This window comes from Amblyraja radiata, chromosome 2 (genome assembly GCF_010909765.2).
Source record: "Amblyraja radiata isolate CabotCenter1 chromosome 2, sAmbRad1.1.pri, whole genome shotgun sequence".
NCBI lineage: Eukaryota > Metazoa > Chordata > Chondrichthyes > Rajiformes > Rajidae > Amblyraja > Amblyraja radiata.
The window spans coordinates 39,675,985-39,700,191 of record NC_045957.1 but is presented as its reverse complement, the minus strand read 5'-3'; the positions used below and the strand labels follow the sequence as shown (position 1 = coordinate 39,700,191).

Sequence of the window (24,207 nt, the reverse complement as noted above, 5' to 3'; positions counted from 1 at the left end):
ATTATTACACATACCAAAATACAGCACATTACACTGATCAGGATTTAGATTCATTTGTCATTGCCCTCGTTAATTTGTCAGTTTATTAATATCATTCTGTGGACTAAGACTACCCAACTCGCTATCATCAATAACAATATATATAGTGCCCCACCATAATGTTTTAGACAAAGACCTATCATTTATTTATTTGCCTCTGTACTCCACAATTTTCTAATAGAAAAAAATCACATGTGGTTAAAGTGGAGATTTTAATAAAGGCCATTTTTAAACATTTTGGTTTCACCATGTAGAAATTACAGCAGTGTTTATACATAATGTTTGGGACAAAACAATATCATGTAAATGAAGGTAATCATGTTTCGGATTCGAAGTCTGAGATTCATGAACATCACCAGTTGCTGTGTGTCTTCTCTGGTGATGCTCTGCCAAGCATGTATTACAGCCATCTTTAGCTTATGCTTGCTTTGGGACCCTTCAGCCTTCTCTTCAGCATATAAAAGGCATGCTCAATTGGGTTCAGATCGGGCGATTGACTTGGCCACTCAAGAATTTACCATTTTTTAGTCTTGGAAAAACTCCTTTGTTGCTTTAACAGTATGTTTGGGATCATTGTCTTGCTGTAGAATGAACCACTGGCCAATGAGTTTTGAGGCATTTGTTTGAACTTGAGCAGATAGGATGTGTCTATACACTTCAGAATTCATTATGCTACTGCCATCAGCAGTTGTATCGTCATTGAAGATAAGTGAGCCAGTACCTTCAGCAGCCATACATGCCCAGACCATAACACCCACACCACCGTGTTTCACAGATGAGGTGGTATGCTTTGGATCTTGGGCAGTTCCTTCTCTCCTCCATACTTCGCTCTTGCCATCACTCTGATATAAGTTCATCTTTATCTCATTGGTCCACAAGACCTTTTTCCAGAACTGTGGTTGCTCTTTTAAGTACTTCTCGGCAAACTAACCTGGCCGTCTATTTTTGCAGCTAACCGGTGGTTTGCATCTTGCAGTGTAGCCTCTGTATTTCTGTTCATGAAGTCTTCTGCGGACAGTGGTCATTGACAAATCCACACCTGAAGTGTTTCTGATCTGTCGGACAGGTGTTTGGGGATTTTTCTTTATTCTTGAGAGAATTCTTCTGTCATCAGCTGTGGAGGTCTTCCTTGGCCTGCCAGTCCTTTTGCGATTAGTAAGCTCACCTGTGCTCTCTTTCTTCTTAATGATGTCCCAAACAGTTGATTTTGGTAAGCCTAAGGTTTGGCTGATGTCTCTAACAGTTGTATTCTTGTTTCTCAGTCTCATAATGGCTTCTTTGACTTTCATTGGCACAACTTTGGTCCTCGTGTTGTTAAACAGCAATAAAAGTTTCCAAAGGTGATGGAAAGACTAGGTGCTGAGAGCTCTCTTATACCTGCATTAAGGAGGCAATTAAACACACCTGAGCAATTACAAACACCTGTGAAGCCATGGTGCCCTGCAATGGGGGGGGGGGGGGACGGGACTATGTATAAACACAGCTGTAATTTCTACATGGTGAAACCAAAATGTATAAAAATACCCTTTAATACAATCTGACAATGTGCACTTCAACCGCATGTGATTTTTTTTTCTATTACAAATCTCAAATTGTGGAGTACAGAGGCAAATCAGGGGTCTACACTATGGTCAATATTATTGATTTTGTTTCCTGGCTGTGAATGTGCCACAGTTATATAATCTGCCAGATTACCAGGCCAGTGGAATTGCAGAAATGCAAAATGTGAGCACTAGTAGAACCCCTCACCTCCTTACATAATGTAAGCAAATATTTGTTGGACTCAACTGATTATAGAGTTGCTGTAGCTCCTTTCCAAATGCTATCTCAGTTATCTGGTTAAGAAAACAATTTGTTGCTCAATATACAATTAATGTCACTTAGACATGGCATAAGAGGATAAAAACTTAATGATAGGTAATCGTGTGTGTTGAGTAGGTGAGAATAGCAATTGACCTGGCCAAAGATTGCCTGTCTCAGTTAATGTGTATTTTGCTGATTTTGTAGTTGGCAGAAATGCATAATGCCATTTACCTGATATTACTGAATGTCCAAGATAAATGTGGGCAATGCAAATACAGTCTGTCAGTTCAGTAAATGCTGCATCATTGTGGTATTGTTCCTGCAGTGTTAATAACCAGGTCGTAAGGGGATTTTTTCCAATTAATCATAAGATGTGGATGATAAATTGCGCAGCAAAAAAATCCATTAAACTCTGGCTTGCTGCAGATGCATACGAAGTAGATGCAAATTTCCTTAAAGGATGTTGGACCATGTGAAATTTTGCAACAGTGTTAATTTTACTGTCTCCGTGACTGTTTCTACCCTTTTTTCAGGTTTGATTGGGTTGAATTTTAGAGAGATGCTAAATGCTGTTGAGTTTTATTAGTTTTTAGAATTCTTCACTACAGAGAGCTGTGGAGGCTGAATATTTTAAAGGCAAAATATACTTTTTTTTGGTCTGTCTGGAAGTCGAAAGATTCAAAAACCCAACAGTTAAATGGAACTGACAACCTCTGATCAGCCACAGCCTATTGAACGGGAAAGCAGAGGTGAGGAGCACATGCCCCCCCTCCTCATATTTGTTGTATTCTTTAAAAAAAATATTCAACATTACATAATACTTTTGGTCAAGTGGTATATTAGATCTGTCCACCAATATTGTCATAATTGCAGTGTAATCCTTGAATCCAGAATAAGCATTGCCAACACTGCCATTCATTTCTCTGTCTCCTGCCCTTGCTACTGTTTCATTGCTATCCTTCCTGGCTCCCCTTTATCTTCATCAGTACTCAAGGCAATTGTCTTCCTTTCTTCTAACTGTTCATTCTGAGTATTTCCTTCATTCAGTTCCCTTCTCCCCCCCACCCCCTACCCCCCCCCCCCCAAATCGTGGTCGAATGACCAATATGAAAACAAATTATAGAATTCTATTCTTCATTTAATTAGCACATGAAGTATTATTTTTGAATTTAGAACTTGCCAATCACCACAAATTATTTTCCTTTTACTAGAAGTAAAAGGCAATGTGATCTGAAATATTTCTGAACCATGCAGATGATGGTTCAAATAGACAAAGCTGCTTGAACATAGGTTGCGCCGAAAGCTTATCACAGACAGTTTTTTCACGAATAATACTGTTATCTTTATTGAAACCTTTTGTCTTTTAAGTATCAATTTAATCCCAGTGTTGAAATAACTAAATATAAACAATGTGCCAAGATTTCAAGATACCAGCAAATATGAAGTATACCATAATTAAATACCTGAAAATTTACTGCATCAAAAAATTCTTAGGACCCACATAGTTATTTGATAAATATTAATTTTGTTGTTTGCCCCTTGAGCTACTCGTTTTGTTGGAAGATCTGACTTTTTAAATCTAGATTTCATATGGTTAATAAAAGTGTTCCTTACAATAATATTTGACTATTTTCATTAATTCGTGTGATAAGAGCAAAATTGGGCCATGCAGCCCATCAAGTCTACTCCGCCATTCAACCATGGCTGATGTTTCTTTCCCTCCGAACCCTATTCTCCTGCCTTCTCCCCGTAACCCCTGACACCTGTACTAATGAAGAATCCTATTTCTGCCTTAAAAAAGCATCCGTTGACTTGGTGTTGACAGCCTTCTGTGGCATTGAATTCTTCAGGTTCACCACCCTCTGACTAAAGCAAATCCTCATCTCCTTCCTAAAAAAATGTCCTTTAATTCTGTGGCTCTGACCTCTGGTCCTAGACCAGAGAGGATGGAATTCTTGGAACTTTCTAAGATTTTCTCTGGATAGCAAAAGTCCCACTCTCAGCACTTGCATATCTCTACATATTAAGTTTTAGGGAGTTGAAGAAATAAATCCTGTCTAACCTTCTGCATGGAGTTTTACATTGCATTAGAGTTGCAGCCATCGGATCTATTTCTGTTTTCCAAAGTTCACTCAGCACTAAAATAATAATTATACATCGGCCCTAAAGTGTGAGCAGCACTTATTTTGTCGTTTTTGTAAAATCGAGGAAAAATTAGAGCTTGGGTAAATTATGACCTGTGGTGAACATACCTCAAGGTAAATTGATGTTGCAATTGCATTATGGACCCCTAAGCAATGTTAGATTTGGGTTGAATCACTCATGATACTTGCCATTTCACTGTCAGAATAGAGCCATCCATAAAAATACACTATGATGATATCCATATAGTTAAAGTGCCTGTAATTGCAGTTATACTTGTTACAGCATCTAAATAGCTCCATTCTGTCAGAATTATGCTGTCCATTAATAACAAATAAATGTTCTTATTTCAAATTTAGTTTGTGAATGAGGAAACTCAAAAGTTGATATTTCTGTCATTAATGAAGGGGGGGGGGGTGATGAATTTATTAGTTGAAAAGCAAAAACCTTCACATGCTTAAAAAGAAACTGGTGAAAATGCTCCACAAGTTAGGTGGCATCTGTGGAGAAAGAACCTCTATTCCATTGTTCAGAGATCATCAAGACCTATGATTAGTCTCTTTCATTATTGGTGTCTGAATTGTTGAGTATTTAGCATTTTGTAGTTATTGGGGAGAATTTGTTTGCACACAAGTATATATTTTTTAATTCAACCTTTTATTGCTTGTCTGCTTTATCCTTAGAATAAAGTTCTTATAATTCCATCCTCTCAAGAAATGTCAGTACACTCTGTCAAATTAGTCAATTCAGAGAAAATAAATCCCAATTTTTTTCAACCACAAATAAAATGTGAGCACCAAGAAAATGTTCTTATTTCCGCATGTGTAATGCACACATTATTTATCAGGCACATATGGGGTTAATCCATCTTATCTGGATCTCATCTCAAATAAGTAGTGGCAAGGCTGAGGTTCGTGGTTTTATGTTGGAAGATTCCATCTTCCAACTTTGCATGCACATATAGGAGATGTTACATAATTCAAGAAACCATGACACATGGTGAATGCCAGGTTTATGACTTGATAACTGACCAGTTTAGAACCTGGACTTGTCAAAAGAAGTGGTATTTACAAATGAGTTTAGTACTAACATGTAGCATAAGTGTTTGATGTGTGAAATGGTAATTATATATTTAGCATATTACTTTAACCAATCGTAGACTCGTACAATATCACCCTTCACCCCACCACATCAATGCTGACATTTTCACCCATCTACAGTATTCCCATTTGTCCACATTAGGGACATATCCTGCTATGCCTTGCCTGTTTTATGTACCTGTTTAAATATCTTTTACATGTGGTAATTGTATCCAAATCTGCAATCTCCTCTGGCAGCACATTCCAGATCTCCTTTAAAAATCCATCTCGCCTTAAAACCATGCCCTTTTTATATTACTACCTTGGGGCAAATATGCCTCAGTTTCAACTTTATCAACCCTCAGTTTCCTTCACTCCAAATACAAATGAGAAAGAGCCTGGCTTGTCCATTCCTTCATTCCCCCCCCCCCCCCCCCATAATTAAAGTCCTCCAAACATGGCAACTCCCAGTGAATCTTCTCTGCACCCTCTCCAGTGCAACCAGACCCTTCCAACAGTGTGGCAACTAGGACTGCCAATGCTCCATCCAACTTTCTCAACGGATCTACATACTGCCTTAAATAAACAGGCGTAAATAAACTTTCTTGCTATCCACGGCATCACTCATTTTCATATCATCTGCAGGCTTACTAATCATGCCTCTTTCAATCACATCCAAGTTCATATATCTCACAAACAACAAAGCTCCTAGCACCAACCCCTTCCAATCTCCAATCATCCTTTTATGCAGTCCGATTATGTAGTTTGAAGTAACCTGGATAATGGCAGTTAAAGTTCTCCAATCCAGGCAATATCCCAGTGAATCACCTCTGTACCCTCATGTTTAATCACATCCCTCCTACAGTGTGGCGACCAGGACTGTACACAATATTCCAAGTGTGGCCGTCCACTGTTGTCTAAAGTTGCAATATTTCAGCCCTTGTATTCTATGCCCCAACCAATGAGATTAACCATCTACTGTGACAAATTATGTCCCAACTGTCTCCGAAGCCTGGAATGTTTAATTTCACAGAGGAACTACAATAATGAGTTTTTTATGGGGCAGCTTTAATGTAGCAATACACTTGAAAAGATTCTTCAGACTAAAGCTGTCTCTGAGCTGCATAAGATGATGCAGGGGCAATTGTGTGTTCAAGCAAGTGGATTTTGCAGAGCACTTTGAAGAAGAAAAGTAAATCAAAAGGGTTTAAAAATAAACAAGTTCATGGATGATCAAAAGGCCGTAGTTATAGAAATATAGATATCTTGTGGGCACGTTTTCATCTTGTGGTGAAATGTAATTAAGGCTTTGGCAGTTGCAAACAAGATTGCCATTACATCAAGGATGTTCGGAATCAAGAACAGTTAGGTTTTGGATGCAATCTCAGTGAATTATAGGGCTTGGGGATCTCAGAGATGGGGCAAGGCTGCAGAGAAATTGGGGAGGGTAAAATAAATTAAGGTATTGCTTATTTGGAGGCTAGAACAATGCAGGATTTTAAATAACTTTACAGTAGTTGGAATGATGGTTAGTAAGGCGTGCACTGAAATTCATATTGGTTTGTCTTGCACATAAGGTGCAATGAAATTCCCTGTTCGCATGAAGCTCAAAGTAAACCATATACATGGTAATAGAAAAGACACATTGGAGAGTAAATATGCTGATATACTTTCTTGATCATTGCATCAGTGTGCAGGAACTGGTTTACATTGCTGGTGTTGCGGATGCCTAGGAACATGATACTGTTGACCATCTCTACATCAGTTCTGCTGATAAGAACAGGGTTGTGTTCACCCACCTCCCTGCTTCCTTAAGTCAACAGCCAATCTTGCTGACATTAGGGGCTGAGTTGTTATTCCATACTAAGATGCGAGTTTCTCAATCTCTTTTCTGTACTCTTACCATTGTTTGTTGATCTGGCTGACACGTTGCTATAATCGGCAAACTTAAAGATCAATTTGGCGCTGTATTTGGCCACAGTCATGAGTAGAGCAGGAAGGAGACTGAGCACAACTCAGTTGCATCAGTGTTGAGCATTAGGATGGAGGAAATGTGACCAGATTTGGTTTGTTGCACTCTTACCAAGTTGGCAGTAATGTTGGGAATTTTCTTTGTATAGGATCTTAATTTAAATGAACATCAGAGAACATCTTGTTGTTTGGATGGTTGGAAAGTAGATATTGGTCCTCTCATTTTAATGAGTTGTTAGTGATGTGTGAAACAGAAATCAAAATCTGATGACTTGAAATGCAAATCTTATGAAACAGCTATCTTCTCAGAGCTCCATATATCAAATCTGGACAGCAAAGTCCTCACTGACTTTATATTTCTGCACCCGCCCCCGCCCCCACCCCAATTACAGCTACTCCAATGCCCTATGTGATGCACAAATATTTACACAAATTCTAACAATTTGAACATAAAAATAGTGCTAGATAAATCGATTATCTTAAAAAACAGATCAATCCTAAGAACTCTAATCTACCTCAGAATTTTGAAGATGATGCCTTTAGAGATAGTGGATCTTCTGGTTATCAACTTCCAAGATTTTGTAGGTTCTGGGATTGTTCTTTGGATTAGAGGGTAGCAAATATGAGTCTGCCTTTAAGGAAGGAGAGAAAGGAGCAATCCATCAGTTAGCATAACAAGGCTGTAGAAAATGCTTGGATCTATAATAAAGGATATAGTAAAATAACTTCTCAAATAATAATAGGGGGCGGGGCACATTTTGAGAAAAATGGAAGGCTTAGCAGTGAGAAGAAGTGACATTTATTTTGTTGGTAAAACTTTGAGATTCTTTACCCTGGCTGTGAAAATCCTGATATTTTGTTCATTCAAAACAAATCGATAGATTTGTGAACATTAAGGAAATCATAGGATACGGAGAACATACGCTAAGGTAGATCAGCCAAGTGCTAAGAACCACATGGTCTTTTTCTTGCGTTCCTATAAAATTTCAACTGTTAGCTGATGACTTGATGTGGGCAAACAATTATAGGATTCTATGTACCCATTGTCTGCACATATTTGGGAGTATGAAGATTCATTTGATTGTCATTCTAGTCGGCAGTTTTTTAATGCGGTGTCTTTGTGTCTGTGTATATTTTTTGCCTCGGTGCTCGTTTCTCCCCCTACTCTGCAGAATTTCATAATTGATCAGATGAATTAATAAAGTCCAACTTAATGCATTGAGATGACTCATTTGTGATAAATCAATCTTATTGAAGAGTGACATCATGACACAATGGGAAAAGTTGGCTTGGTGAACATATCAAATCAATATTTCTAATATGAAGAGTGCTGATTCTGGTCCTGTTATGTTTACTAATCCAAATTCTGAAAATGACAGAAGCTACTTGCGTCAGTTTTACTTTTGTATCAAATTTGCCTTAATAAATTGATTTGTGTTCAGCATTTACAGCAGAACAATACCAGCAACATCAACAGCAACTATTACTGATGCAGAAACAACAACTTGCACAGATTCAGCAGCAGCTAGCACATAGTAATTCAGGCTCCAATTCTTCACAGGTAAGTCCTGTCCATTACTTAAAACGCAGTGTGACTTGCAGATGGAGAATTGTTCTTATTTTTAAAAAGTAACTTAGAATCACAGTCTTGTATTCAAAATCTCATTTTCACATAAGAAACAAAAATGATTGGGTCAAAAGTTTTTTTTAACTCAGCAAGACAAAACTCAGCTCCATCTGAGTTACTCCAGCTTTTTTGTGTCCATCTTCGGTTTAAACCAGCATCTGCAGTTCCTTCCTACACATGATTGTGTTTAATATCTTTATATTTAAAAAAACAACATATTTCGAGACAAATTAGCAATGATAAAGAAATCCAAACACGAACTTAATGGGTATGAGTGATATTTGAAGGAATCGTATCTAATATAGCATAATCTTTTTTAAATCATTTTAAAGAAGTTGTATATTTTCAAGATTAGGATTGTGGTCACTTTGAAACTGTTACAGATGAAACCGTTTTGACAGGTTCTAAGTTATCAAATGGTTAATAGTGATGGGGCATAAATTAATATTTTAGAATATTCTGTGCCGGTTCATGTACAGGTGAGACAACAGCTGCAGCGAATGACAATGTTATTTTTGATTATGAGCCAGAAATCTTACAAAAATTACGAAACATTGCCTGTTGCATTAATGGAAAATGTTTACTCGTTCATTGCAGCAAGGGCTATCCTAGAATATCCTGCTGTCGTTTGCAAGAGCTTTGAATGTTAAATTACTCTTTTTATGTGATTATAATGACAGTCCTTCATAAATTTAATAGAATACAGATAGCAATATTTTTAGTATAAATTATTTTCTGCTAAAATTTCATTTTGGTTGCAACAAGAATATTTCTGGTTGCTGTATAATTTGTTCTGTATTTATGGCAGGGTTCTGTTTCAAAAACATTGGATTCAGTCAGTGCACAATTTGCAGCCTCAGCTTTAATGACATCAGAGCAATTGATGGCATACAAGGCAAAGGAGGAAGTGGTGCTTGGAATCAATGGTGTCCTTCAAGCCTCAGGTAAGTTTAATTTTCACAAAATGAAATGCTTTTGGAGGGGATAATGTAATTTTTAAAAATTCGGTGCAAATGCAATTTGTTTCAGAACTGAAAAGCAGAATGTTGAAACTAAATTGTAATGAATTTGGAAGCCATCCTCACCCTGTACTTTATGCTGCATTGTGCAACTTTTTATTGAAATGCAATTACTTGCCATTTATGCAGCACTCAAAATACAAAAACAAATACATTGTTCATTGCTGTCAAAATAATAGTGAGATTAATTCTTCATTCATTTATTTATACATAAATGGTAAATGGCTTCATGCTAAAGGCAGATGTGTAATTAAATACCTCAAAACATTGCTTTCGAAATTGAAATGTACTGCTACTGACTTTGCACTTGAATGGTTAAAAACAAGGGCTTGACTAGCAGGCTCATTAATGTATTTGCTCTTTGGATATGAACTGAACATATCAAAATTGAATCTTGCCCATTTTTATCATAACTACTCTTTAACAGCTTTTATTTACAACCAGTTAATGGCATGTTTAAATGTCGATGCCATTCATACCTACTGCAGCAAATTATGGCAATTGTAAAGATAAAATTGCTTTCTGGTCTACTGCAGATATTAATGAATTCTAAGTTATCCTTAAGAACAGCATACTTTTGTTTCAGTGATGGTATACATTATGTAATAATTAAATAGTATTTAAATTAGTTTTCTATTCTGAGTGTAGACAGCTCATTTAAAACGAGAGATATAGGGCATATCAAATAAAATGCAATATAATTGTGCCGGGTTTAATTGAGCTTTGGAAGCAAAATGTTCATTTAAAAATTGGAACTGATGTTGATTGAAATAAGTAAACGGGTAATCAGAAGTTGAGAAACAAGGAATTGCAGTTGCTATTTTATGAAAAGAGACCATGTGCAGGAGTAACTCAGTGGGTCAGGCAGCGCGTCTGGAGAATGTGGATAGGTGACTTTTTAGATCTAGACCCTTCAGACAGAATTTGATCATTTTATTGAAAAGATGCTTTTTAGTTGTGACCTGCTCTAAAATGTGGATGATATTTTATCCGGCTAGGAAAATATTGATAATTGATAAATTCTCTAAGAATATGAACACCTTTTTGCCCCTGTCCCACTTAGGAAACATGAATGGAAACCTCTGGAGACTTTGCGCCCCACCCAAGGTTTCCGTGCGGTTCCCGGAGATTGCAGGTGGTTGCCGGAGGTTGCAGGTAGTGGAAGCAGGTAGGGAGACTGACAAAAACCTCCGGGAACCGCACGGAAACCTTGGGCGGGGCGCAAAGTCTCCAGAGGTTTCCGTTCAGGTTTCCTAAGTGGGACAGGGGCATTACTCTGAGAGCTGCCTAATTTTAAAATCTTTCTGGGCATTATCAATGCCAGAATATAACAACGTAAAAAATATGATTAGGTCATTGGCATGTCATTTGTTAGGCTGACATCGGTGGTGGGAATTATGTGAGGTAAGGGAAACAAGTAGAGTAGCTATGGAAACTATGAGATTCAAAGAAGAGGAAGTACTGACACTTTTGAGAAATATAAAAGTGGATAAGTCTCCAGGTCCGGACAGGATATTCCCTAGGACATTGAGGGAAGTTAGTGTAGAAATAGCAGGGGCTATGACAGAAATATTTCAAATGTCATTAGAAACGGGAATAGTGCCGGAGGATTGGCGTACTGCGCATGTTGTTCCATTGTTTAAAAAGGGGTCTAAGAGTAAACCTAGCAATTATAGACCTGTTAGTTTGACGACAGTGGTGGGCAAATTAATGGAAAGGATACTTAGAGATAATATATATAAGAATCTGGATAAACAGGGTCTGATTAGGAACAATCAACATGGATTTGTGCCTGGAAGGTCATGTTTGACTAATCTTCTTGAATTTTTTGAAGAGGTTACTCGGGAAATTGATGAGGGTAAAGCAGTGGATGTTGTATATATGGACTTCAGTAAGGCCTTTGACAAGGTTCCTCATGGAAGGTTGGTTAAGAAGGTTCAATGGTTGGGTATTAATGGTGGAGTAGCAAGATGGATTCAACAGTGGCTGAATGGGAGATGCCAGAGAGTAATGGTGGATGGTTGTTTGTCAGGTTGGAGGCCAGTGACTAGTGGGGTGCCACAGGGATCTGTGTTGGGCCCACTGTTGTTTGTCATGTACATCAATGATCTGGATGATGGTGTGGTAAATTGGATTAGTAAGTATGCAGATGATACTAAGATATGTGGGGTTGTGGATAATGAAGTAGATTTTCAAAGTCTACAGAGAGATTTATGCCAGTTGGAAGAGTGGACTGAAAGATGGCAGATGGAGTTTAATGCTGATAAGTGTGAGGTGCTACATCTTGGCAGGACAAATCAAAATAGGACGTACATGGTAAATGGTAGGGAATTGAAGAATGCAGGTGTACAGAGGGATCTGGGAATAACTGTGCACAGTTCCCTGAAAGTGGAATCTCATGTAGATAGGGTGGTAAAGAAAGCTTTTGGTGTGCTGGCCTTTATAAATCAGAGCATTGAGTATAGAAGTTGGGATGTAATGTTAAAATTGTACAAGGCATTGGTGAGGCCAATTCTGGAGTATGGGGTACAATTTTGGTCGCCTAATTATAGGAAGGATGTCAACAAAATAGAGAGAGTACAGAGGAGATTTACTAGAATGTTGCCTGGGTTTCAGCAACTAAGTTACAGAGAGAGGTTGAACAAGTTAGGGCTTTATTCTTTGGAGCGCAGAAGGTTAAAGGGGGACTTGATAGAGGTCTTTAAAATGATGAGAGGGATAGACAGAGTTGACGTGGATAAGCTTTTCCCACTGAAGAGTAGGGAAGATTCAAACAAGGGGACATGACTTGAGAATTAAGGGACAGAAGTTTAGGGGTAACATGAGGGGGAACTTCTTTACTCAGAGAGTGGTGGCTGTGTGGAATGAGCTTCCAGTGAAGGCGGTGGAGGCAGGTTCGTTTTTATCATTTAAAAATAAATTGGATAGTTATATGGACGGGAAAGGAATGGAGAGTTATGGTCTGAGCACAGGTATATGGGACTAGGGGAGAATACGTGTTCGGCACGGACTAGAAGGGTCGAGATGGCCTGTTTCCGTGCTGTAATTGTTATATGGTTTATATGAAAGATGCTGGAGTCAATTATAAAAGATGAAATAGCCGCACATTTGGATAGCAGTAACAGGATCGGTCCGAGGCAGAATGGATTTACAAAGGGGAAATCATGCTTGACTATTTTCTGGAATTTTTTAAGGATGTAACTAGGAAAATGGACAAGGGAGAGCCAGTGGATGTAGTGTAACTGGACTTTCAGAAAGCATTTGATAAGGTCCCACATTGGAGATTAGTGGGCAAAATTAGGGCACATGGTATTGGGGGTAGAGTGCTGACATGGATAGAAAATTGGTTGGCAGACAGGAAACAAAGATTAAGGATTAACGGGTCCATTTCAGAATGTCAGGCAGTGACTAGTGGGGTACCACAAGGCTCGGTGCTGGGACCACAGCTATTTACAATATACATCAATGATTTGGATGAAGGGATGCAAAAATTACATTAGCAATTTTGCAGATGACACAAAGCTGTGTGGCAGTGTGAACTGTGAGGAGGATGCTATGAGAATGCAGGGTGACTTGTGGGTCATGATGCCTTAACAAATGCAAACAGACTTCAACATATAACATTAATTTAACTATTTTTATTAGTAGTCGTTATTTTAGTAGTTTCTTGTCTGACTCAGTCAAGTGTTCTAATTCTAATTTTTGTTTTAACTTCCACAGGATCGTACAAGGGCTTACACCTCACTAGTACCACGCCAACAGCACTTGTACAAACCAGTCAATCATCATCATTATCAGCAGGTTCAGCCTTACTGCCATCCTGCAGCAACACACAGACAACAACATCCCATACAGCACTGAGTCACCATGGAAATACTACGAACTCAAGTCCTCAGGTTTTGCTTGGCAACAGCCTTCGTATAGGTGTACCCAGCTCAGTAGCTGCTGTTAATTCTGTCACCAGTCTGAATGCTCGACATATACCACGAACTTTAAATACTGTTCCAACAGCTGCCTTAAAACTGGCTTCAGCAGCAAATTGTCAGGTGCCCAAGGTTGCAGGCTCCACCTCCATGGATGGAGTACCAAGGTAAGCTCCATTCTCAAATTGTTTTGTATTATAAAGAAAATGCCAGACACACAAGAGTTCAGTTGACTATTTTAACTTTTTCTTTAAATTAATTGTGGCATTTTACATTCATTATTTGGTTTACGTGGCTCAGATGTAGAAGAAAGTATTGCTCTTACAGCTTGTTTCCTTGTGTGCTGTAGTAAAGATACATTGTATGAATGATTATTCATTCAAGCAGTCTCTGACTAATGAATGGATTTATGCCCAAATCTTATAGCATGGGGGGAAGATTTGGGGTGTGAAACCAAAAGGTTTTATTAAAGATGTGAAAGTCTAAGAATCTTCAATTGCAGTAATTCCTTGATATTTATAAATCAATTTTCACCATTTTTCCTTGAAGTAATTACCAATAATGCAGACCTTTCTTAAATTGATTTTTTTAAAAACTTTTTTCTGATCTTTTACCTCTTGGAGGATTTCTGTTGTCACACTATCAACCTGTCACCCACTTGCAACAGTCATAATATCCAAATTCACAAAAACATATGTGGTTTTGTGGTTCGTAATTACAAATTTTATCTCTGTCTGATTGTAGTTTGTTGTTTTTAACTTTTCAACTTTTGTTCACACTTCTACTGCATGTGTACTGGTTTTAGACCACAAAAACTGTACCCACCACAGAAATTGATCTGGGGCCAAATAATAGTAATCGAGTGATACAGTGTGGAAACAGGCCCTTCGGCCCAACTCGCCCACACCGACCAACAATGTCCCAGCAACACTAGTCCCACTTGCCTGCGCTTGGGCCATATTCCTCCAAACCTGTCCTATCCATGTACCTGTCTAACTGTTTCTTAAACGATGAGATAGTCCCTCAGATTCCTATTAAATCTTTTCCCCTTCACCTTGAACCTATGTACTCTGGTCCTCGATTCCCCTACACCCAATCTAATCCTGGAGGAATTATCTTTTTGGCTATATATCGACCACATATACTTCTAAACAAATTAAAGGTGTCTAAGAAAGCGCCAGATTGATTGTTGAGGCCCCTTTAATGATCAAACACAAGAAAACATCTGTAAATAGAAATGGGAGTAGGACACCAGGCAATTCTACCCTGCTTGCTATTCAAGTTGATCTATGATGGCCTCAATTCCGCTTCTGTGCCAGTTCCCCATTATCCTCCATTCCTTGTTCTTTCAAAATATTTATCTATCTCCATAGTAAGTACATCTAATGATCTGACTTCCACCACCATCAGGAACAAAGAATTCTAGATAATACCCTCTATGAGAATTGATTTCTATGCATCTACATTTTAAATGACCGGCCTCTTATTTCGTAGCCATGTCCCTTTTTTCGTAAAACTTCCGCTGGTAAAAATTGTCAACGTCTACCCTCGCAGATTTTTGGGTATTTTAATAAGGTCACCTGTCATTCTTCTGAACTCCAAGGTATAAACCCCCAAACTGTCTTGCCACTATTGATAGAAACACCTCTCATCCAAGGAATTAGCCTAGTGAATCTCTTTCATCCTGTCTCCAATGCTACTATCCCCTTTTTTGGGGGTAAGAGGACCAATACTTCAGTTTTCCAGATGCAGCCTGTACAACCGTAACAAAAGCACCCTATTCTTAAAAATCTGAAGCTTACATAATAGAGGCCAACATTTCCTTTGCCGTTTTAATTACTTGTTTTGGGCCCGCCTGCTAACATTTTATGATTTGTGTGCTGGGATACTTGGATCCCTCTAAACTTCACTTCTTAGCCCAACTAAGCTTGTGCGTCCAGAATGCCCTGCATAAGCTACTGGGTTGAGCTCTTATTAAATCATACTTCAAGGTTTGGGGGAGGGGGGGGGGTGTTGTAGGAGGGGGAGGAGCAGGAAGAAATAACAAAAAATGCCCTAGTTATGTCCATAGGAAATATTTGGACAAGTCCATGGTTTTAGTCGTATCTGATTAGGATAGGAAATAATACGAGTTCATTTGTAAAGCCTCTTTTGAGTTACCCACAAAAAAATTTAGATGTCGCAATGAGATATCTCCAGGTTATCTGAAAGACAACTATACAGCAATTTATCTGACTTTATTAATTTGGTAACTCAAGACAAATGATTAAGACAGCACCAATAAAGCAATTCAAGAAAGCTGCATCTGTTTGGTACACCTTGATATAGCTTGTTTAAATATTATGCTTGTAGGAAATTATGTTTGCTGTCTTCGGAAGTTGCACTTATGCATATAGTTTGTCCTCTACAGGAAGGTGTGTAATTTTCTTATTGCATCATCCTTCTTATGGCCCTTTCAAAGCCATTTATTTGCCATAAATACTATGACATGACGTAGTATTCATAGTATTTGTAATCATGCAAAAAATGCATTCTCAGGACTATTTTCACTCCTCTTCTGCCATTCCCAAAACATTTTTACATAGCTTATTTTTGTGTGCAAATTGAATCAAGTGTATAGAACAATAAAGGGCTCAACTCCAAGTTGTAATGACATGACTCTTGGATCAGTACCTTTTTTTCACAATGGCAAAGGTCAGTGAGCACATGAAAAGTTTGGTTTAGGAAGCTAGTGGGCCCAATGGTATACCAAGTCTCTCCATTCAAGAGACTAAACACTTCTTCCCACTCTGGTTCTGAAGATATTAATATTGGTCATAATTCTTTAATGGTTTTAATTTTTCTATGAAGGGTACTGATGATGACTCACGCTTTAAACATCACACCTGCAGGAAGTGTCTCTCCATAAACACGTCATTGGCTCTGCAATTCATAGCGCCATAGAGACGTGATGTTGCCACCCAGAAGGTGAAATAGGAGTCATAAATGGAGACTTTACTACAGCACATCGGGAAACTTTAAGGGTAGGAGCAGGAGGTTGGGAGGCAAGTAAAGTGTTTTTGTTTTTTTTAATATTTTTTTTAAGTGAGCAATTGGATCATTTCCCCTTTTCAGAAGGAAAAGTTTGTTTACACTTTTAAATCTTTACGATTATCATAGCTTCAGAAATATATTTTGACATGAAAGTCCATTTAAATTTGTAGCGCTTTTTTGGCATTTTGAAGACAATGGTTCAGAAAGTCTTATTTTCTATTTCAGTATTAAGTAATGATAGTAAAGAAACAATCTTTATCCATGGTTCTAGTGTGCCATCAATGTTCCTATCTCTTGGAAGTTTGTGCAGATGATTATAAAAAAAAAAATATTATTTAATCTTGTATTGCTTCAGGCACAATACAGTGTAGTTCTTGAATAAACTATCAATATCAATGAAAACCTAGTTTTTAATGCATATATCATGTGGTTGGCAATAAGTTTTTCAAACTCATGCAACCTTTTATTTAAATTTGGAAAAAAAAACAATATTTGCTGTATCCCAAGGTAGAACGCTATCAAAATTTCTCCCAGAGGCTATATAGAAAGAACAATTATCTCCACTGTGTATGCTTTCTTGGATTCCTTCATTAATAAAGAATATAACAAAAACATAGCATAGGAAACTACAGGATAAAAATGTATACATGAAAATCTAGTCAAAAGCAGAATGGATAGAAAATGCCTGTAAATGCCCAGGTTACACTGAGGCACTATTCATGTACAAATCAATAGTTGTTGGACAGGTATTATATAATTCCCCCTTCTTATCGGCTGAATAGCCCATACTCAGATTGATCAGTGGAGACCATAGATGAATTTAGTATTTCAACGTGATTCTTTTTAATTTACTATTGTTTCAAAGAGATTTTAATCTTTATGTTTATTGGTCAATTATTTAGCTCCGTCATGATGTAAAATTTGAAGATTTAATAACACAATTAGTGTTGAAAGGATCCAACAGCAATTAAGTAGAATTTAAATGCGTTGTAATGTATCAGTTCAGATTTTGTTAAACATTCAGATTTTATTACGTATCGCATACGTGATTAGGAGCAAGTGTAGGCCATCTATTCCTTTTAAACTGTTCTGCCAGACATTAGGATCAGGTTGATCTATCTCAGCACAATTTCCTTTGCTCTCTCCATATCTGTGAAATAACAATCAAAGCTATTGATCTGTTTTGAATGAATTCAGTGACTGAAGCTGCACAACCCTCCATAGATTCCAAAGGTTCACCAGCCTCTGAGCAAATTTCTCCTCCTCTCCATCCTAAATGAGTTACCCCATATTCTGAGGGTGACTGCTAATTCTTTGCACCTCAGCTCCTGTATCCACCCTGTCAAACTCTGATGAATTTTGTGTGTTTCATTGAGATTCTGACATATTATTTGAAACTCTAGAGTCTCCAGACATGGTCTACTTGCACTCTAATATACAATTCCACCACCCCAGGAGTTTGTCTATCTTGTCTTCAATCAACTCGGAAGAGATTCTTAGTGCAGTTCCTTTGGTTTCTGCACTGCTGAGTCCAGTTTACATCGACATATCCAAGTCTTAAGTTTTCATGGTGGCCAATAATTTAGTCTAGTGTTATTGATAAAACAGAGCATGTTGTAATAATTAGTTACACTTCAAGAGGGCTAGGAGAGAAAATCCATCTTTCACTCAAGATCAGCCACTACCTTTGAAGAGTTGCATAAAAAGCCCTCTGGAGAGAAAAAAAGCAAACTGCTGAAGGAACTCAGTGGATCGCACAGATTGCTTCAGACCATTGCTTCAGTAGAAATACAGAAGACCTTCACACTTCTTTCTCGATTTAACTTGAAAAGCAAAGTATGGTCATTGAGGGAAAAGCCCTGTGAATAGAGCACATACATTGAATATATTCCATTTAGTGATAACTAATGATTTGCCGCTTGGGTCCAAATCCTAATCGAAAAGCATCCTAAACAAATGTTGATTTTTGAAAAAAATTATTTGGGACTAAAGTAGTGGGTAATTCATTGAAACGTGTGGAAGATTTGTCAGTCAGTAATGTGAATACACAGTGGAACCTATGGTTCATTTGCAAACAAAGTAATGTCTGGCCAGCTTAATCATGAAGGGGCTTGAATGGGAATTAAGTATTCTTGGAAGTCTTGTGTACGTGCCCATTGGATACAGATTGGGGACATTGGGAGATAGAGATATTTTAATGGTTCACAGCACCAGAGACATGGGATGACTCTTGACTTCAAATGCTGTCTGTGTGGAGTTTGAAAGTTCTCCCTGTGACCATGTGGGTTTCCTCTGAGTGTTCCGATTTCCTCCCACGTGCCAAGGCCAAGCGGGTTTATAGTTAATTGGCCTGTTTTGTTTTTTTAACTAAATGCTCCTAATTTATGGAGTGGATGAGAAAGTGGGATAACAGAGCTAGTGTCTCTAAACTAAATGAATTATTGCTAGCAATGTCAATGAAATTTTTTTTTCAAGAAAATTGATTATTGCAGAGGTCTGTTCAATCAGTTTTTGCTGTTAAGAATTTTAGTTTGCAAACATTAATAAAAAATGAACTTAGAGCAGCAACTAACGATGTGTATCTCTCTTCTCCAGGGAAAACCATGACACTGAAAAGCCAGCACTAAACAGTATAGCAGACAATACAGTGGCGATGGAAGTAACGTAGTGTCCACAAAGACGGCTGCAGCCTTGGGAACTCATTTAAGTGCTATGCATCAATAGCGTTTGTGAATGCAAGGGATGGCAGAATGCAGCACATTGCGTTTCCATGGCAGCTCTGGGGACTTGATGGCAATGCACATCTCATGCTTTTTTGTTACTGTTGTTAATAGGAATTGACATCTGTAAATTATGATACAGCAATTATCTGTACAGTACTACATATTTGTAATACACTTGTATATATGTTACTTGAATACTGAACTGTTCATTCGTGATGCTTTGCACTTGAAAGAAAAACAAAATTGCAACCAGTAAGAGTGAGATGTGAGAGATCTATAGAGATGAAGTGTCATCACATCATGTGCATGGTGCGGAACCTGCTGTTTTATCTATTTATTGTGCTGTGTTTACAGTTTTGTACACTGTACCTTCATTGGTTCCTGTGCTGTAGTAAATGTGTTAGGTAGCTGTGGACTCCTTGGTATTTTGTAAATGGTGAACATACTTGGTTCCCCTCTGGGTCCCTGAGTTTCTGTGTATCATGTAAAAATGGTGACATACATACAGATTTGAAAATTAAGGCATCGGTTTGTAAATGGGGATGGAACTACTTCATGGAGACATAGGGATCTTCCACTTATATTTGTTCTAACGCAAGTAACAAGCTGGAAATGAAGTCACACTTTTTTTTCAGAAGCAGAGAAGCTTCTGCAAAATTATTTTAGCACTAATTATTTTCTATGCTGCTTAGATTTTTTTGCTCATTTGAGTTTAAACAAATTGAACCTCCTTCAAACAAATCTGAGCTGTATCAGAGTTTCCCTTGCTTTTTCATATTTCGTTCATCATTTTATTTTTGTATCTGTTCAAGTTGTAAATTTCTTGATTTTGTGCTCCTGTACACACACAGACTTCATTCTTCACTTGTTCAAAAAGGAGAAGAAACAAAAAGGAGATAAGGGAGATGAATGCAGTAGTTGCTGTACGTGTATCATCATTCCAGTTTCTGAAACAGCCAGCTTTTACTTTCAGATTCTTGTGAAGGCTGTAAGGCCAGAACCACGATATCGGGTGCCTTCCTTTGGAAATAATAGACCTCTCTTCTGTGAAGAGATTGGTACTTAACAGACTACTACTAGTGCTTTGTCAGTACCTGAGTCTGAATGCCCATTCCAATGGCATATTTATCCTCAAGGTTTTTAATCCCACCTGGAATTGTGACAGAACTCTCACAAAATAAACCCAGGGCATTACATGTTGACCAACAGCTGTGTTTTTTTTTAAATTTTGTATCGTGTGTTGGAGTTATTTTTCTTGCTACATTAGAAAGAAAAGTAATTTGTGTATTTACAGTATTTTGTAATTGAAGCATTATGAAATGTGAGCTCTCACCATTTTACCATGCTGGTAAGTTAGATTTAAAATCTGGGGGGAAATTATGTGGCTGGTAATGCATTGAGGAGGTAACTTATTGGACCACTTCATAAATAACTTAAGTTTATAGCATACATCTTTTTCAAGACCTAATGCTTATATTGAAAAAAAAGTAAATTGATCCTTGTTGAATTTCAGTAATTACTTTGTTCTGCTTATTTTCATTTTACTACTTTATTGAATTGCACAATTAGATCATTGGAAAATAATTGCCTCTTAGTCATTACTTTTTTTTAGACCAGTGTAGCAATGAAAACATTGTTCCTCCTACGTGAAGCAACCACTTACAAATACGTTATTGCTGTCTTTCTGACAATTCATTATCCAGAGACATCTTTCCTTTTGAGAAACTTGTGATATGGTTCTTCCTTGGTGTGATAACTTTTATTAATACACGGTAATTTAGCTTTAATTTCCTTGCCCGAAAACAATAGTTCTCATGGTACTGTTAGTCTATCTTCAGCGCTTCACAATTGATGGCTCTGACATTTATTTTGTAAATGGCTTTTCCATAATTAATATCGGTGAAACCCAGAGTAGACAAGACAATCGCATTGTCAAGCACTTGTGTTCTGTCTGCAGTGCCATCTTGAGTACCCAGCTGAAAGCCGTTCCAGTTGACCTTCCAATTCCGTATCAGCCTGTCTTCTGGCCTTTTCTACTGCCTTGGTGAGGCCACATAAACTAGAAGAACAGTACCTTGTATTCCATCTGAGCAGTCATAACATTGAATTTTCCAGTTTCATAAACCACATCCCAGTGGCGCAGCTAGTAGAGCTTCTGCCTCACAGCGCCAGATACCCTGGTTTGATCCAGAACGCAGGTACTCTCGTTGAAGTTTGCACATTCTCCCTGTGACCACGTAGGTAGCCTGTGGGTGCTCTGCTTTCTTCTGACGTCCCAAAGATGTACAGGTTTGTAGGTTAATTTGCCTCTATATATAGCCCTTGGAGTGTAGAGAGTGGATGCAAAAGTGTGATAAGAACAAGTGTGAACAGGTGATCGATTATCGCCATGGACTCGGTGGGTTGAAGGGCCTGACTCTATGCTGTATCTTTTACTCAATCAAAAACTTCCATGTATTCCTTTCTCTATTTGATCCAACCAGGTTCTCTCACTGCCACACTATATTCCAAAACTTCACCCTCATACTCATTTTATTTCTCCTCGCCCACCTGGTTCCTTCGACCTATTAGCCATACACTCAACACCCTGTTTCCTCCTATTGTTCCTGTCTCCATCATCCCTCCTTTATCTGGTTCCACTTATCACCTTCCTTAATAGATTCAAAAATGTGCAGCCCTTTGTCTCCATATCTCTTTCCAACCTCTGTCTCTACCTCCACCCACCCACCTCACTACCAACTCCATCCTCGCCTAATTCCACTATTACCTGCTGGCTTCTGCCCCACTCCTTCCCCTCACCTCTTTATACTGGCTATCTCCCCTCTCCACTCAGTCCTGATGCACAGTTTCAAACTGAAATGTCAACTATTGCCTTGCCTCCACAGATGCTGCTGATCCTCTGAGTTCCTCCAGCAATTGTTTTGCTTCAGAATCCAGCATCTGCAGTGCCTCTTTATTTTTTAATTATTATTTGCCATATTTTTTCTTCAAATTAGGTCTTGCCTAAAAGGAGCAAAAAATATCAGATATTCAGCAGTTTGGCTATTGATGCTAGCTCTACTAATATTTGCTTGGATTATTATTGGATCCTTCCTTACATTTCATTGTTCAAGATGCTATTCAATTTTGGTTTCCAATATTGCTCAAGTTTGAAAGAGATTAAATATTTCCCAGTATATTAACTCAGTCCTTTAAATAATTATAGCCAAATTTATGTTGTTCTCCAAATGCAGAAACTGGTTCTAGCTGCGTAGTTTTCAATAATGGGTCACCATAGAACGCACATCTTCTTTTTAAAAGAGATATTCAAAAGACCATTCCTTTTGATAACCATTTATTTTTTCCTTTGTAAAGTCATCGTCATGCAGCATGGAATCAGGCCCTTTGGCCCAACTTCCCCATGCTGACCAAGACGCCACATCTACAAAAAAAACACCTGCCCACATTTGGCCCATATTTCTTCAAATCATTGCTATCCATGTACCTGTTCAAATGTCTTTTAAGTGTGACAGTACCTGCCTCAACTACCTCCTCTGGTAGCTTGTTCCATATATCCTCCACTCCCTGTGTGGAAAAAGTTGCCCTTAAGGGTTCCTATTAAATCTTTCACCTCTCTCACCTTAAACCATTGTCCTCTTGTTCTTGATTCCCCTATAGATAAAATACTATTCCCCTCATGACCTTTTACACCTCTAAGATCATCCCTCAGCCTCCTGTGCTCCAAGGATTAAAGTCCTAGCCTGCCCAACCTCTCCCTATAGATCACGCCCTCTAGTTCTGGTAACATCCATATAACAATAAAACCATATAACAATTACAGCACGGAAACAGGCCATCTCGGCCCTACAAGTCCGTGCCGAATAACTTTTTTCCCTTAGTCCCACCTGCCTGCACTCATACCATAACCCTCCATTCCCTTCTCATCCATATGCCTATCCAATCCTCGTAAATCTTTTCTGCACCCTTTCCAGCTTAACATCTTTCCTTTAGCGCAATACTCCAAATGCAGCCTCACCAACATCTTGAACAACTGTTAACAGAACATCTCAACTTCTGTACTTAAAACCCTGACTGATGAAGTCCAATATACTGAAAACCATCTTGACCAAGCTGTCTACCTGTTACACCATCTACAAGGAACTATGTGCCTTCACTCCTAGATCCCTATGCACTACAACACTCCCCAGGCTCCTGCCATTCACTGTAAAGATCCTGCCTTGGTTTGACTTCTCAAATGCAACACTCCGCATTTATATATATTAAACTCCATTAACCATTCCTCAGCCCACTTGCCCAACTGATCAAGTTTCTGCTATAATTTTAATAACCATCTTTACTATCTACAATACCACCCATATTAATGTTATCTGCATACTGCAAATCATGCCTTCTACATTCTCATCCAAATCATTGATATAAACCACAAACAGCAACGCACACAGCACCGATCCCTGAGGCACACCACTAGTCTCATGCCTCAAGTTTGAAAAACAACCTTCCACCGTCACCCTTCCTAGCATGAAGCCAATTTTCTATCTGTTCGGCTAGCTCTCCCTGGATTACATTTCATCAGTTTAGTTTAGAGATGCAGCCCCTTCGGCCAACTAAGTGTGCCTATCATCGATTCTTGCACACCAACAATATCCCACACACACGAGGGACAATTTACATTTATAGCAAGCTAATTCGCCTACAGACCTGTATGTCTTTTGAGTGTGAGTCGAAACCAGAGCTTCCTGGAGAAAATCCACGGGGAGAACTTATAAACTGCGCACAGATGACACCCGTGGTTAGGATCGAACCCGGGTCTCTGCCGCTGTAAGGCAGCAACTTTACAACTGCAATATT

General features: G+C 38.3%; 1 protein-coding gene across 6 annotated transcripts in view; it reads left to right on the top strand.

The window, feature by feature from the left end:
- epc1 (enhancer of polycomb homolog 1) overlaps positions 1-20,875 on the top strand; it is a 181,661-nt gene extending 160,786 nt beyond the window's left edge. For 4 of the 6 annotated variants that reach the window (XM_033045425.1, XM_033045435.1, XM_033045407.1 and 1 more), the window contains 4 exons: positions 8,477-8,595; positions 9,470-9,605; positions 13,401-13,770; positions 19,232-20,875. In XM_033045425.1, coding sequence (XP_032901316.1) covers positions 8,477-8,595; positions 9,470-9,605; positions 13,401-13,770; positions 19,232-19,304 — 698 coding nt within the window. In that variant the 3' untranslated portion in view covers positions 19,305-20,875. Of the gene's footprint in view, positions 1-8,476; positions 8,596-9,469; positions 9,606-13,400; positions 13,771-16,453; positions 16,648-19,231 lie in introns of those variants that run through there. The other 2 variants (XR_004415995.1, XM_033045415.1) reach the window with 2 other exon arrangements.
- The last annotated feature ends 3,332 nt before the right edge of the window (positions 20,876-24,207 follow it).